General features: G+C 38.5%; 1 protein-coding gene across 2 annotated transcripts in view; it reads left to right on the top strand.

The window, feature by feature from the left end:
* Positions 1-13,490, top strand: part of BRAT1 (BRCA1 associated ATM activator 1) — a 38,829-nt gene that overhangs the window by 6,733 nt on the left and 18,606 nt on the right. The window contains exon 4 of one of the 2 annotated variants that reach the window (XM_043977698.1): positions 8,009-8,156. The exons of the other annotated variant lie outside the window; for it this stretch is intronic. Coding sequence (XP_043833633.1) covers positions 8,009-8,156 — 148 coding nt within the window. The remainder of the gene's footprint in view (positions 1-8,008; positions 8,157-13,490) is intronic. 2 annotated transcript variants of the gene reach the window in all.

The raw sequence follows: 13,490 nt of genomic DNA, 5'->3' as shown, positions 1-13,490 counted from the left end.
TTCAGTAAAAAACTTGTGTCTGAATCTGTCCATCCTCTGCAGTAATTAAACCTTTGGAAGCTAATTCGATTATTTTTTTTTAATTAATAAAGTATTTTATTTTTTTTCCGTTACATGTAAAGATAGTTCTCAACTTTTGTTTATACAAGCTTTACAATTTCAGATTTTTCTCCCTCCCTCCCCTCCCTCCCCCCTCCCCTAGACAGCAGGTAATCTGATATAGGTTTTATATATATATATGTGTGTGTGTGTGTGTGTGTGTGTGTGTGTATACACACATAATAAAATTAAACATATTTCTGCATTAGTCATGTTATAAGAGAAAAAATCAGAGCAATGATGAAAAACCTCAAAATAGAAAAAAACAGCAGCATCAAAAACAAATAGTATGGTTCATTCAGCATCTATACTCTGCAGTTCTTTCTTTTTTTTTTTCTTGGATTTGGAGATCCTCTTCCATCACAAGTTCCCTGGAACTCTTCTGTGCCATTGCATTGGTGAGAAGAATATAGTCCATCACAGTAGATCAACACTCAATGTTGATGATACTGTGTACAATGTTCTTCTGGTTCTGCTCATCTCACTCATCATCAGCTCACGCAAGACCCTCCAGGTTTCTCTGAACTCCTCCTGGTCATCATTTCTTACAGCACAATAGTATTCCATTGTATTCATATACCACAACTTGTCCAGCCATTCCCCAATTGATGGGCACCCCCTCAACTTCCAATTCCTTGCCACCACATAAAGAGCAGCTATAAATAATTTTGTACATGTGGGTCCCTTTCCCCTTTCCATGATTTCTTTGGGAAAAAGACCCAAAAGTGGTATCGCTGGGTCAAAGGGTATGCACAGCTTTATCGCCCTTTGGGCATAATTCCAAGGAAGCTAATTTGATTATTAGAAGAGAATCCAGGTGAGACCTTGGGATAGCATTCATTTAGGGGCTGGGATAGAGATGATCAACAAGCCAAGGAGAAAAGGAATGGTCCAACAAATTCTGTTACAAAAACCTGGACAAGGGAGGGTATCCATGAGGAGATAGAGTGGTCGTTGGGGGATTGTTGGCTCTAGAGTCAGGAAGACCTTGTTTCTCATCCTGCCTCTCACACAAACTGGCCTTGTGACCCCTTGGTATGTCATTTAACCTCTGGTGCCTCAAGCCTCAGACTCTCTAGTTTCTAAAACTACATGTTGGAGAACAGGTGCTGTTTTGCACCAGTAGAGGGGATTTCCTCACGTGGAATTCCTTATATTAAGGAAATCAGAGTTCTGATTAAATGAGCCCTTTGCCCTTGGAAAACTTTTACTTAATTATACACCATTATTTGCATTCATGTTTTTAACTCTGTGTAATAATTTAAAATAGTATGAAAATGGAAAATTCTAAGCTCATAAACAGAACTCAGTAACTTTTTTAGCTTTCAAGGCCATAGCTGGAACAAATGGTGCTTTTGGGTGCCTAAGACCTACATGAAAGGGGAAACAAAAGAGTGAGTGACAAAGCAAGAAAAACAGGAAGGGAGAAAAACATGAGGAAGAGAAAAACACTTTACAAGGTAAAGACTGGGGGAGTGCCGCAAGTAATTGCCACAGAGATTCTACAAGGTTATCTAGTGTACATTTAAAGAATTTATAGTACACAATGAAAATGTGGACCTTTATATTTCATCTGAAAAAAATAAAGATTTTCTAGTTAAATAAGTAGCTTTTTTGGGGGGGAGGGGTGTGGGACAATGAGGGTTAAGTGATTTGCCCAGGGTCACACAGATAGTAATATATAAGTAGTTTTTTTAAAAAATTATTTTCCCCAATTATATGTAAAAAGTTTTTAACGTTCATTTTAAAAGATTTTGAGTTCTAAATTCTCCCTCTACCTCCCTCCTCTTACCCCTCTCTCCTATTGTAAGCAATTTGATATAGGTAATACATGTGCAATCATGCAAAACTTATTTGCATATTAGTGATGTTGGGAGAGAAAACACAGGCAAAAAAAAAAACCCACCAAAAAAAAAAAGTGATAAATAGTATGTTTCTATCTGCATGACACTTGATCGGTTCTGAAAGTAGCTTTTTTTTCCTTTGTAATCTTATGTATTTTACTTATTTAAAAACATTATTCTGAAAAGATATCCATAGTTTCACCAGATTTCCAAAGGGATCCATGATGAAAAAAAAGCTTTCCCAATTCCTGTATTATTCCAACAGGAAACAATCCAATTGTTGGTCTTTTACATGTCCTTTGTGATATAGCTCTGTTTTGATTTTTATGAATTCTATTGATGAATTCCAGCAGAAAAATTCAAATTTCAGTATCTTTTCAAATTTTTAACATTTATCATGAACAACAAAAATGAAAATAAAATAATTTTCATATAAATCTCTAATAATAAAACTTAGGAGAAAATGTCTCCATTTAAAAATTATTGATAAGCCTAGATGGTGTGCAAAGTGAACTCCTGGTACAGTCAGTCTGAGTGACCCCATGACCTGTTAGATTTTGGGTATGTGCAAAATTGATGCTGTAAAATGTTCTCAGTCATGAGCCCATATTCCATCCTTTTATGAGACTGTGGAGGACTAGGCAACAAGAAGATATTGTAATGGGGAGGAGTTGGAGCAATACTAATCCCATTTCCTCATTTTGTCCCTCATGAGAAAACCAAAACCTAGATTATAATCAGTATTGTCTTGCCCTATTATAGAAGCTGTTTACATCTTCTCCATAAAAATGGTTTGCAGTTTGAATTCTGGACCAGTCACACACAAATGCCTTGCTGCCTCGTGTGCTAAATAAAATCCTTTGAACTTTCTTTCCCTGAGTTTGCCTGATTGATCAGGGTAGGATTTGAAGCAAGGTTTTTTTTGTTTTGTTTTAATTAAAACAATGGTATGCTCCCATATTCATTAAAGTTTTACCTTTTTTTAAAAATCTACTTTATTTTTTCAACCTTGTAGATACGCAGAATTTTTTGTTGTTGTCACTCTTTTGTTTTGGTCATGTTCAACTTTTAGTGACTCCATTTTGAGGTTTTCCTGGCGAAGAGACTGGAGTGGTTTGCCATTTCCTTCTCCAGCTCATTCTACAGAGGAGGAAACTGAGGTAAACAAGGTTAAGTTACTTGCCCAGGGTCATTCAGCTCTTAAGTGTCTGAGGCCAAATTTGAAATCTGGTCTTTCTATCTCTAGGCCTAGCACTCTATTCACTATGCTACCTGGCTGCTCTTATATTATCGCTACTAAATTTTATTTTATGAAATTCAGCTGAATGTTCTTTCTACTCTGTCAAGACCTTTTTGCATCCTAACACTCTTATTCAGCGCACTAGTTACCCTTCCAAGCTTTGTGTCATTTGCAAGTTAGATAAACATACCATTTATGCCTTAATTCAAGTCATTGATGGACAAAGTAGAACAGGTCCTGGCCAAGCACAGATCCCTGGGGCACTCTACTGGAGACTCCTTCCATTAATGACTATTATAAATCCATTCATTCAACCAATTCCAAATCCATCTAGTTGTACTTTAATCCAGTTCATATCTTTCCATTTTTTTTTAGAATAACATGAAATTCTTTAGCAAACATTTTTTTAAAATTTTTTTTTAGTGAGGCAATTGGGGGTAAGTGACTTGCCCAGGGTCACACAGCTAGTAAGTGTTAAGTGTCTGAGGCTGCCCCTTTTTAATATTATTTAAAAAAATTTTTTTTAGTTTAGCAAACATTTTGCTAAAATCTAAGTGAGCTACATTTATGAAAATCCCATGCTCTACACATTTGGTAATTCTGTCAAAAAGTGAGACATTTTCTAGATCTTCTAGAATCATCTCTTTAATTGAAAGTAGCTTTTAAAAACTTTAATCCTTGAAAAGTAATGTCTTTGAAATGCTTCACTGAAGGTGAGGTGCTGCTGATATTCTTTTTAAAAAAAAGAAACTAATTTACTACAGCAACTAAAGGCCCCTTTGCCTTTAAATCACAATTTCCTTATCTTTCAGATTGAAACCTCCCTTTGGCATAGAAAGGCAATTAAGCAAAAACTGGGTGACTTTTGACATGGTACTTTACATTCTGCCTGTTAGTCCTCCCCTCCTCATGTACACCATTTTCTTCCACGATGAGAGAAGTGTTATTTGTTTTCCAGTACCTTTTCTGGTTGTTCAAGTTACTCAGAATTTCTTTTAGTAATCTTTCCATTTACCTTGTTACCCATTGAGTATATTGGGTTTTTTTGTTTTGCTTAATTTCATTCTGGGTCAGTTGACATCTTATGCTTTTCAGAATTCCTCGTATTTATAATTTCTTATTGCACAATAATATTCCATACACCATAGTTTTTCTAGCCATTCACCAATCAGTGAGTAATGACTAGCTTCCAGTTCTTTGATACCACAAAGAATTTTGCTATTTCTTGGACCCTTTTTTCTGTCTTTGGCTTTTAAAACCCTTCATAAGTGAGCAGAACCAAGAGAATGTTGTGCACAGAGACCGCAATATTGTTTGATGAAGAACTGTGAATGACTTGACTTTTTTCAACAATACAACGATCCAAGACAATCCCAAAGGACTATTGATGAAACATACTATCCACCTCCAAAGAAAGAACTGATATTGATGGAACAGACTGAAGCATGCTATTTTTCACTTTCTTTCATTTTTTCTTTAAATCAAGTTTTCTTGTACAAAATGACAAATCTGGCAGTGTTTTACGTAATCATACGTGTATAACCTATGTCTGATTGCTGCCTCAGGGAAGGGTGAGGGGAGGGAGGGAAAGAGGGATAAAAATTGGAACCCAAAACTATAAATAAAAATTTTTATTACATTAAAAAAAAAGAAATGTAAAGCCCTTCATAATCTGCCCCTTTCTTACTTTTCCAGTCTTCTAGACTTTTCTCCCTCCATGCACAGCTAGGTGGCTCAATGAATAGAACTCAGCATCTAGTCAGGGAGTTAGATGTGACTTCAGGCACTTGTTTATTAGTTGGGTGACTCTGGACAAGTCATTTACTCTCTGTCTGCCTTAGTTTCTTCCTCTACAAAATAGGGATAATAATAGTACCTACTTCTCAGTGTTGTTAAGAGGATAAAACAAGTTAAGATTTGTAATGTAAAGTGCCTTGCAAACCTTAGAGTGCCGTCTCTATGTTATGAGTGGTAGTATTAGGGTTGTCTATGATTCAGTGGCAGTGGTGTCCCTGTTGTTCCTCTTATAAAACACTCCATATGCTGACTCCATTTATTCCCATTGGTTGTCCCTGGAATGCCCTCCCTCTTCACCTCTGCTTCCTGACTTCCTGCAAGTCCCAGTTCAAATCCTGCCTTCTACAAAGAAGCCTTTGCCCAGTTCTTCTCAGTGTCACTGCCTTCCCTCTGATCTGATCTTCAGCATATCCAGACTAGACCTTGTTTGCATAGTTGTTACGTGTTTGTTTATGAATAAATGCCATAGTTGAATCTAATGGGGAGGTGTTTAGCTCTCCATTAGACTGAACTCCTGGAGCAGCAGGGAATGTTTTTGCTTTTGTATGCTCATTGCATACAGTGCCGGGCATATCAATCAGTAAGCATTTATTGAGTATCTGCTAAATGCCAAACATCGTGTTAGACACCAGAGCTATGGGGACAAGAGTGAGATAATACCTGCCTTCATGGAGTCAGATTTTATCAGGGGACAGTATGTATACACATGGGTCTGGACAAAAGATATAAAAGGTAATTTTGTGGGGAAAGCACTAGCCAATGGGGAGATCAGAAGGCTGTGTCTGAGCTGAATCTTGATGGGAATGAGGGCTTCTAAGAGGTGGAGGTTAAGACAATGTATTCCAGGAATAGGAGATAGCTAGCACAGAGGCATGGAGATAGGAGGTGGATATGATGAATGTAGACCAGAGAGGATGCCTGATGGGCTGGACTGGAGAGTTTGTGAAGGAGGCTTCTGAGATGCAGTAAGACTGAAAAGGTAATTTGGAGCTAGGGTGTTAGGAGCTTTACAACTTTAAAATTGACACTGGTTTGTTGTCTATGGTGCCTTTCAGCATAAATGTAATTTCCTTATTTAATATTGTAAATTTTTGGTTTGTTTTGTCTTTTGTCTCTTACACGATTGCAACTCTTGGTTTTTTTAGAAGCACCCAATGCATAATTTGTTTTTTTTTTTTGTGGGGCAATGGGGGTTAAGTGACTTGCCGAGGGTCACACAGCCAGTAGGTATCAAGTGTCTGAGGCCCGGATTCGAACTCAGGAACTCCTGAATCCAGGGCCGGTGCTTTATCCACTGCGCCACCTAGCCGCCCCCACCCAATGTATAATTAACTTTGTTCCTTCCTTTTTTTTTTCTTCTCAGTTAAGAAGTCAAGTTAAATCTCCCTTCATCTCCTTCACTTCAGCCTGTTTTGTTTTTCATTTTCACAGCTTTTTTTTTTATCTAAAAAGGATTTCTTTTTAAAATTCTCTTCATTATTTCTCTTCCCTTTCTGTCTACTCTAGACTTTTATTCTTTGATTCATAGGCCTTATATTCATTCCTTCTTTAATATCTTTATTCCTCATGGAGGTAATAGGAGGAGGAAGAGGATTAGGTGTAGTAGCAGGTATAGTAGTAATAACTAGCATTTCTATAGTGTTTACTATGTGCCAAGCACTGTGCTAAGTGCTTTACGATCATTATCTCTTTTGATTCTGGGAATTAAGGACTATTATCATCTCCTTCCAAATAAACAATAAACTCCTCAGTTTATGTGTACTCCTTCAATTTTATTTCTTATAGTTCCTTTTATGTACTTAGGCTTCAGCTGAGCTCGATAAATCACTTTTCCCCTTTCTCATTCTGCTCTGTCCTTTCTCTTTGCAGCATACTTACTGTTCCCCATCTTCATCTATTGATATCCTTCTTTGCCTTTGAGGTCCAGATTAAGTGCCACTTTTATCTTTTCCCCCAAATTAGGAGGATTCTCTTATACCTTGAAATCTCTCAGGTCACTCTATCTGACCTCTCCTATATACTTAGCTATTTTAAAATATATTATAGTCATTACATACATGTCTCATCCCTCTACTTTTTTCTTTATAAGTTCTTTGAGAGTAAGGAATGTGTCCTTTTTCATCTTTGTATCCCCATTATCAGAAAAAAAAGCCATTTGTAAATGTTTGTTGTATCAGATTGGAACATAGGGACTGAAAGTTGAAGGTTAGTGAAGCACAGTGAGTCAGAAGATAACTTTTAGGAGTTTAGGAGAGGAAGAGAGAATTCTAGCTAGGTGATTCAGTGAAGGCTTCATGAAATATCAACATTTTGAGCTAGTGCATAAAGAATAGGCAGTATTTCGTAAGGGAGCAGCCTACAAAGGCATGGGGACAGGTAAGCACAAATCATGTATGGGAAATGGAAAGCAATACAGTTTTACTGAAATGTACAGTTTATGTAATAAGGAGATAAGGCTGTCAAGGCAGGTCTGATTATGGGAGGTTTTGAATTCCAGCCTTAGCAGTTTTATATTCCCCCGTTAGGCAGTGGAGAGCCATTGCAAGTTTTGGGTCAGGGGATCATTGACAGTACTGTTGTACTTTAAGAAAGTTATTAATTAGGTAATAGTTTCTTTGTGGATATGATAGTTTAAAGTGTTTCTTCTCTAAAAGACTTGCCTTCCTCTCTTAGAGGCAAAGAGAACACCAATGGGGCTGCTTTTACTAAGACTTCATGGGAGAAAAAACTGTTGCCTTGAACAAGTGGGCATATAAATATGTATTTTTGCTCAGACATATGGAAAGATAGAGTGATTTTCTCAGTGGGAGGCACCTTTATTAAAACATCTAAATCACAATATCGAGAAGGAGTTCTCAGATTGGATTTAAGCAGCAGGATGTTAAGATGTCATAATGAGACATTGTGTTGGAAACATTTTGCAAACCTTAAAATGTTATATAAATGTCAGCTAATGCTCTCTCAGCTAACATGTAGGAAATGTTGACTGGCAGGTCCTCATGTGTCTGCTTCTTTTTTGTTGAGTCAGCAGGGGGAGGTGTTGCTCAGCCTTTTCAGTGAAGCAGGGCCCCTCAGCAGGCCAGCCTGGGAGGATCCCTCAGTGCGCAGCGGCTGGATCCAGGGTGTGGGCAGCATGGTACAGCATGAAAGGGCCGTGCAGTTCCTATGTGACTGTGGTGAGTACTGATGTCTCCAGCTTCCCAGGAAGCTGCTCTTGAGGCCCTTTGCCATTGGCTTGCCCTTAGATACAAAGCGGGTGGGTGGCATGAGGGTGCTGGGAATTCCTCATGTCCCCATTCTCAATTCAGAGAAAGCCTATTCCAATAGCTGTAATTTCACCTTTAGACATTTGTCCTTAGACGCAAAGATACAGCTTTCTGATAATATATAGAAAACTCAGGAAGGAATAACCCATTAAGCCTTACCAGCTTTTAATATTTTAGTATGAATTAGTATGCCATAGCCTTTCTCATTGGACAGATATCTTAGAGCACCTTTCTTCAAAAATCAAATGTGCTTTGGCCTGATGGAGATGAGAGAAGGAAGAGAAATTCCATGTAGGACACTGCACTGTGAAGCCATAACAGGCAGGTACCAGGTTTCTGGGTAGTGGCAGAAGTGCCAAAAGGTTATAGAAGAAACAAAAAGGTGCCCAGCACTGAGCTTGCAGGTATATTTTGGAAATACCTTTCAAATTAGTTTTAGTATAGTCAGTTCTATAATTCAACACATATTCCCCCAAAGGATCAAGCTATGCAAAATCATGCAATAAAAATCACAGGGCTTATTGTAAAACTGGGATGGGGGATACAAGGCTGGAAAACTTCAGTGATGTAGAAGATACAATTCCATAAAAATAGTAGTGCAGTTTTATACATGTTAAATGATTAAGAAATACATAAATACTATAATAAATATTGGTGGTCTCAGGCTAGTAAAGTCTTGGGCAAGTTGGGCAGGCCAAAACACCAGTCCTTTGAACTTCACAGCCAGAGTCTGGGTGGAAGTTGTATGTGAGGAGGTATTTGGACCAATCCTCTTATATCCACAGCTCCTATTGCACCAGAAGATATCCAATAAATATGATACTTCACCTTAAAAAAAATCTGAAATTTGCTTGTGGAAGTTGGCTTTGAAAGGATTGCAACTTTTGAGTTATCATGAAGTGGTATAATTTTCTATATTCTCCCTGTTTCTTGAGAAAGAAATTATGCACAAGCAAATTGAAATTCAAGTTAGGCTCAAAATGTTCCTTAATATATGAATTGCATTGGAACAAATTTGAATTTTCAAAACAAGTGTTATAGTAGAACTGACTGCAGTTCCACCGAAGAATTAGGATGTGAACCTGTAGAAGCATAGAAATAATAATCAGCTCACTTAATCTGGCTTAGTAGGGAAGTTTCTTAGTCTTTTAAAAATTAAATCATAGGGGGCAGCTAGATGGCACAGTGGATAAAGTACTGGCCCTGGATTCAGGAGGACCTGAGTTCAAATCCGGCCTCAGACACTTGACACGTACTAGCTGTGTGACCTTGGGCAAGTCACTTAACCCCCATTGCCTCACCAAAAAAGGAAAAAAAAAAAAAAGAAAAATTAAATCATAAGAGCTTAGATCCTGGAAAGATTACAGGGTAAGCTATCCAGGAAACTTGGTATAGTATTGAATCTACTTCCATACCTATACATTTAATTTTTTTCACTTAAAAGAATAACCTTCGGGGCAGCTAGGTGGCGCAGTGGATAGAGCACCTGCCTTGGAGTCAGGAGTACCTGAGTTCAAATCCGGCCTCAGACACTTAACACTTACTAGCTGTGTGACCCTGGGCAAGTCACTTAACCCCAATTGCCTCACTAAAAAAAAAAACAAACAAAAAAAAACCTTCCACAAAAGTCCCATTACATTGCCCTGTTGTGGCATAGAAATTGTCCCATGTTCTTGAAGACTGTGCCAGTGATGTCTGTAATAAGGACCTAATGCCCAGCTGTGTCTGTTCTACTAGAGGTCAAGTTAAGTGGAGAGAGTTTCATCTCCAGGTGGCTGGTCACTGACTGATGAGTTTTTTGGCTACACTATCTGTGAAACCAAGAAAAATCTCAAGTGGCCCTCAATCCTGTGCACTTATGCTTCTGCAGAGACTATGGCAGTGGTTGGGTGTAGGGAAGGGGAGCAGATGGTAGATACTCAGAATCATGTAGGTTTTAGAATGTCTATAACATGAATCTAATTATTGGCCCTCTAATCTTTGTCTAACGTAAGATTGGAGAAACAATCATATCACTGTTGACATTATTATTACAAATAAAGCTAAAAGCTTTACAGAAGGATGGCTTTATAGGTTCTCCTTGGAATTGGGTGCGTTGTTTATTCAAAGACAGAAAGAAGCACCATTTTCTGGGATGCTTGGTCATCTTGCCTGAGTGTGAACATCAGCAAAAATGATCATTACTAACAGAATTGAAACTTACGGGCTAACATGTGCTGCAGAAAACGACATAGAGAAATTCTACAAAGATCTTGATATACAGCCTTCCATATCAACATATACTTTAATCCTTGATGCCTTCAGTGCACAAGTGGGCATAAGGGAGAGAAGGGAAAGATGTACTGGAAGGTAGTGCAGAGGATTAACACAGGAGAGGCCAAAGATTTGTAGGACACACAGAAATATTATCCCTACTTATCATGAATACTTGGAAACATTTTTTAAAAAATTAAGAACTATCAATGAGGGGGCGGCTAGGTGGCACAGTGGATAAAGCACTGGCCCTGGATTCAGGAGTTCCTGAGTTCAAATCCGGCCTCAGACACTTGATACTTACTGGCTGTGTGACCCTGGGCAAGTCACTTAACCCCCATTGCCCTGCCAAAAAAAAAAAAAAGAACTATCAATGGAAATAATGTGTATTTATTATAAATTTAATAACCATTAAAAAACCATGCAAAATCTTATTCCACATATTTGGCCTTTGACAAGACAGAACTGAAAGAATGAATAAGCAAAGAAAATACTTTTTTCTCAGTGTCCCTTTTTAGGCTTGCCCAGAGTCCTACTACTTTTGACCCTGTCTCTTCCTCTCTTTAAGAAGAGAGTAAGGGGCAGCTAGGTGGTGCAGTGGATAGAGCACCGGCTCTGGATTCAGGAGGACCTGAGTTCAAATCTGACCTCAGACACTTGACACTTACTACCTGTGTGACCCTGGGCAAGTCGCTTAATCCCCATTGCCCTGCAAAAAAAGAAAAAAAAAAGAAGAGAGTAAGAGGGGCAGCTAGGTGGTGCAGTAGATAGAGCACCAGCCCTGGAGTCAGGAAGACCTGACTTCAAATCTGGCCTCAGTTACTAGCTGTGTGACTCTGGGCAAGTCACTTAACCCCAATTGCCTCACCAAAAAACCCAAACCAAACCACACACACACACAAAAAAAAAAAACCCAACAAAGAAAAAAAAAAGAAGAGAGTAAGAATTACAAAAAAGTGAAATTGACTCTATCTTAACAGATAGGAAACAACTTAATGATGTGACAGACATTTCTGAATCACCTGATTGTATACAGTCACTTGTGTGTGTGTGTGTATATACATACATACATATATGTTTGTGTGTATGTGTATGTGTGTATATATATATATATATATGTTAGATCAAATATTAACCAAATTTGAAGAAAGGGTAAAGATGAGAAGATATACTGTGCAAATAAAACAGTTCCATCATCTTGACTTGTTTTGACAAGTTATACATTTTTTAAAATGGAAAATAAATAAAGGATCAGACATACCATAGGTTATTACCATGTCCTATAGACAAATAGAGGATGTAGTTGCTATAATAAGTAGACCAAAAGAGGAAAGAAACCATCTCAATCAGCCAATACTTTATCTCCTTTTCAAGCAGAAAAACATAGCAGCCAAGCACAATGTAGGTTTAGAGTATAAACTCACTTGTAAGACCTCTTGGAGGAGGCAAGTAGATCATGAGTAATGTTGCTTCATAAAACAGTAGGAGAGAGTAGAGGCAAAAAATGAATTTGCAGAAAGTTTGGCATGGGATTCAGTTAAACCAGATCCTCGTAAGAGTATTTCAAGATAGGGGGCAGCTAGTTGGCGCACTGGATAAAGCACTGGCCCTGGATTCAGGAGGACCTGAGTTCAAATCTGGCCTCGGATACTTGACACTTACTAGCTGTGTGACCTTGGGTAAATCCTTAACCCTCATTGCCCCACCCCCCCCAAAAAAAGAGTATTTCAAGATAAAACTGAAAGGCGGACATCAAGAAAAGAGTAGAGGAAAAAACTATCATCAGTTCTGTAACATCTGTTTTCTTCATCAATGATAATGGAACCACCAAATTTCAATTCTGACATCTTAGTCCCTAATGTGTCACATGCAGAAGTAGAAAAGATAAAAGTCAGCCAGCCTTTATTAAACACCTTTTGTGCCAGGTACAATCCTAAGCATTGGAGATACAAAGAAAAACAGAAACAGGCCTTCCCCTCAATGAACTTAGAGACTAAATGGGAGAAACAGTAGGCAAAAATGTACAAACTTATACAGGATAAATTGGAGATAAGTTCAGAGGGAAGGTACTAGTATTAAAGGGAATCAAGAAAAGCTACTTGCAGAAGGTAGAGGTTTGAAGCCAAGAAGCAGAGATGAGGAGGATCAGCCAGAGGAAATTCACAGATTCGGGAGATGGTGTGTCTTGTGTGAGGAACAGCGAGGAAACTGAATATGACAGATGGGGTGGAGGGCAGGGTAAGGGGTAAGAAGACTAGAAATGTAGGAGGGAGACAGGTTAGAAAGGGCTTTAAAAGCCAAAAAAGGCTTTTATATTTGATCCTGGAGGCAATAAGGAGCTATTGGAGTTTATTGATTATAGGTGGGGGATATCGTCAGACCTGCACTTTAGGAAAATCATTTTGACAACTGGATGGAGGATGGACTGAAGTGGGGAGAGACTTAAGTCAGGGAGACCAACTAGAAGGCTATTTACAATGAATGGTCTGGGCAGCTAGGTGGCGCAGTAGATAGCACACCGGCCCTGGAGTCAGGAGTACCTGAGTTCAAATCCGACCTCAGACACTTAACACTTACTAGCTGTGTGACCCTGAGCAAGTCACTTAACCCCAATTGCCTCACTTAAAAAAAAAAATACAATGAATGGTCCAAGGAAAGAAGGGAATGTCAGTGAGATGTGCAAGGTGAGAAAGAGTGAGGGATCAGAAGATGGCACCTAGATTGCAAGCCTGGGTGACTGGGAGGATAGTGGTACACTCAAAAGCAGTGGGGAAGTTAGGAAGAAGGGAGAACAGCGGGATGGGACCGTGTATGCACTGAAGAAATCTATGTTGTATGTGTCATAATTTTGCAGAATCAACAAGCATTTGCTAAATGCTTACTTTTACCAGGCACTGTGCTAAGTGCTAGGAATTTAAAGAAAGGTGAAAACAATCTTCACCCTCAATGAACTCATAATCTCATGGGGGAAACAACACGCAAATAACTGTA

Source organism: Dromiciops gliroides, chromosome 1 (assembly GCF_019393635.1).
Source record: "Dromiciops gliroides isolate mDroGli1 chromosome 1, mDroGli1.pri, whole genome shotgun sequence".
NCBI lineage: Eukaryota > Metazoa > Chordata > Mammalia > Microbiotheria > Microbiotheriidae > Dromiciops > Dromiciops gliroides.
Note: the sequence above shows the minus strand (reverse complement) of the source record. Positions and strands in the feature narration are given on the sequence as shown.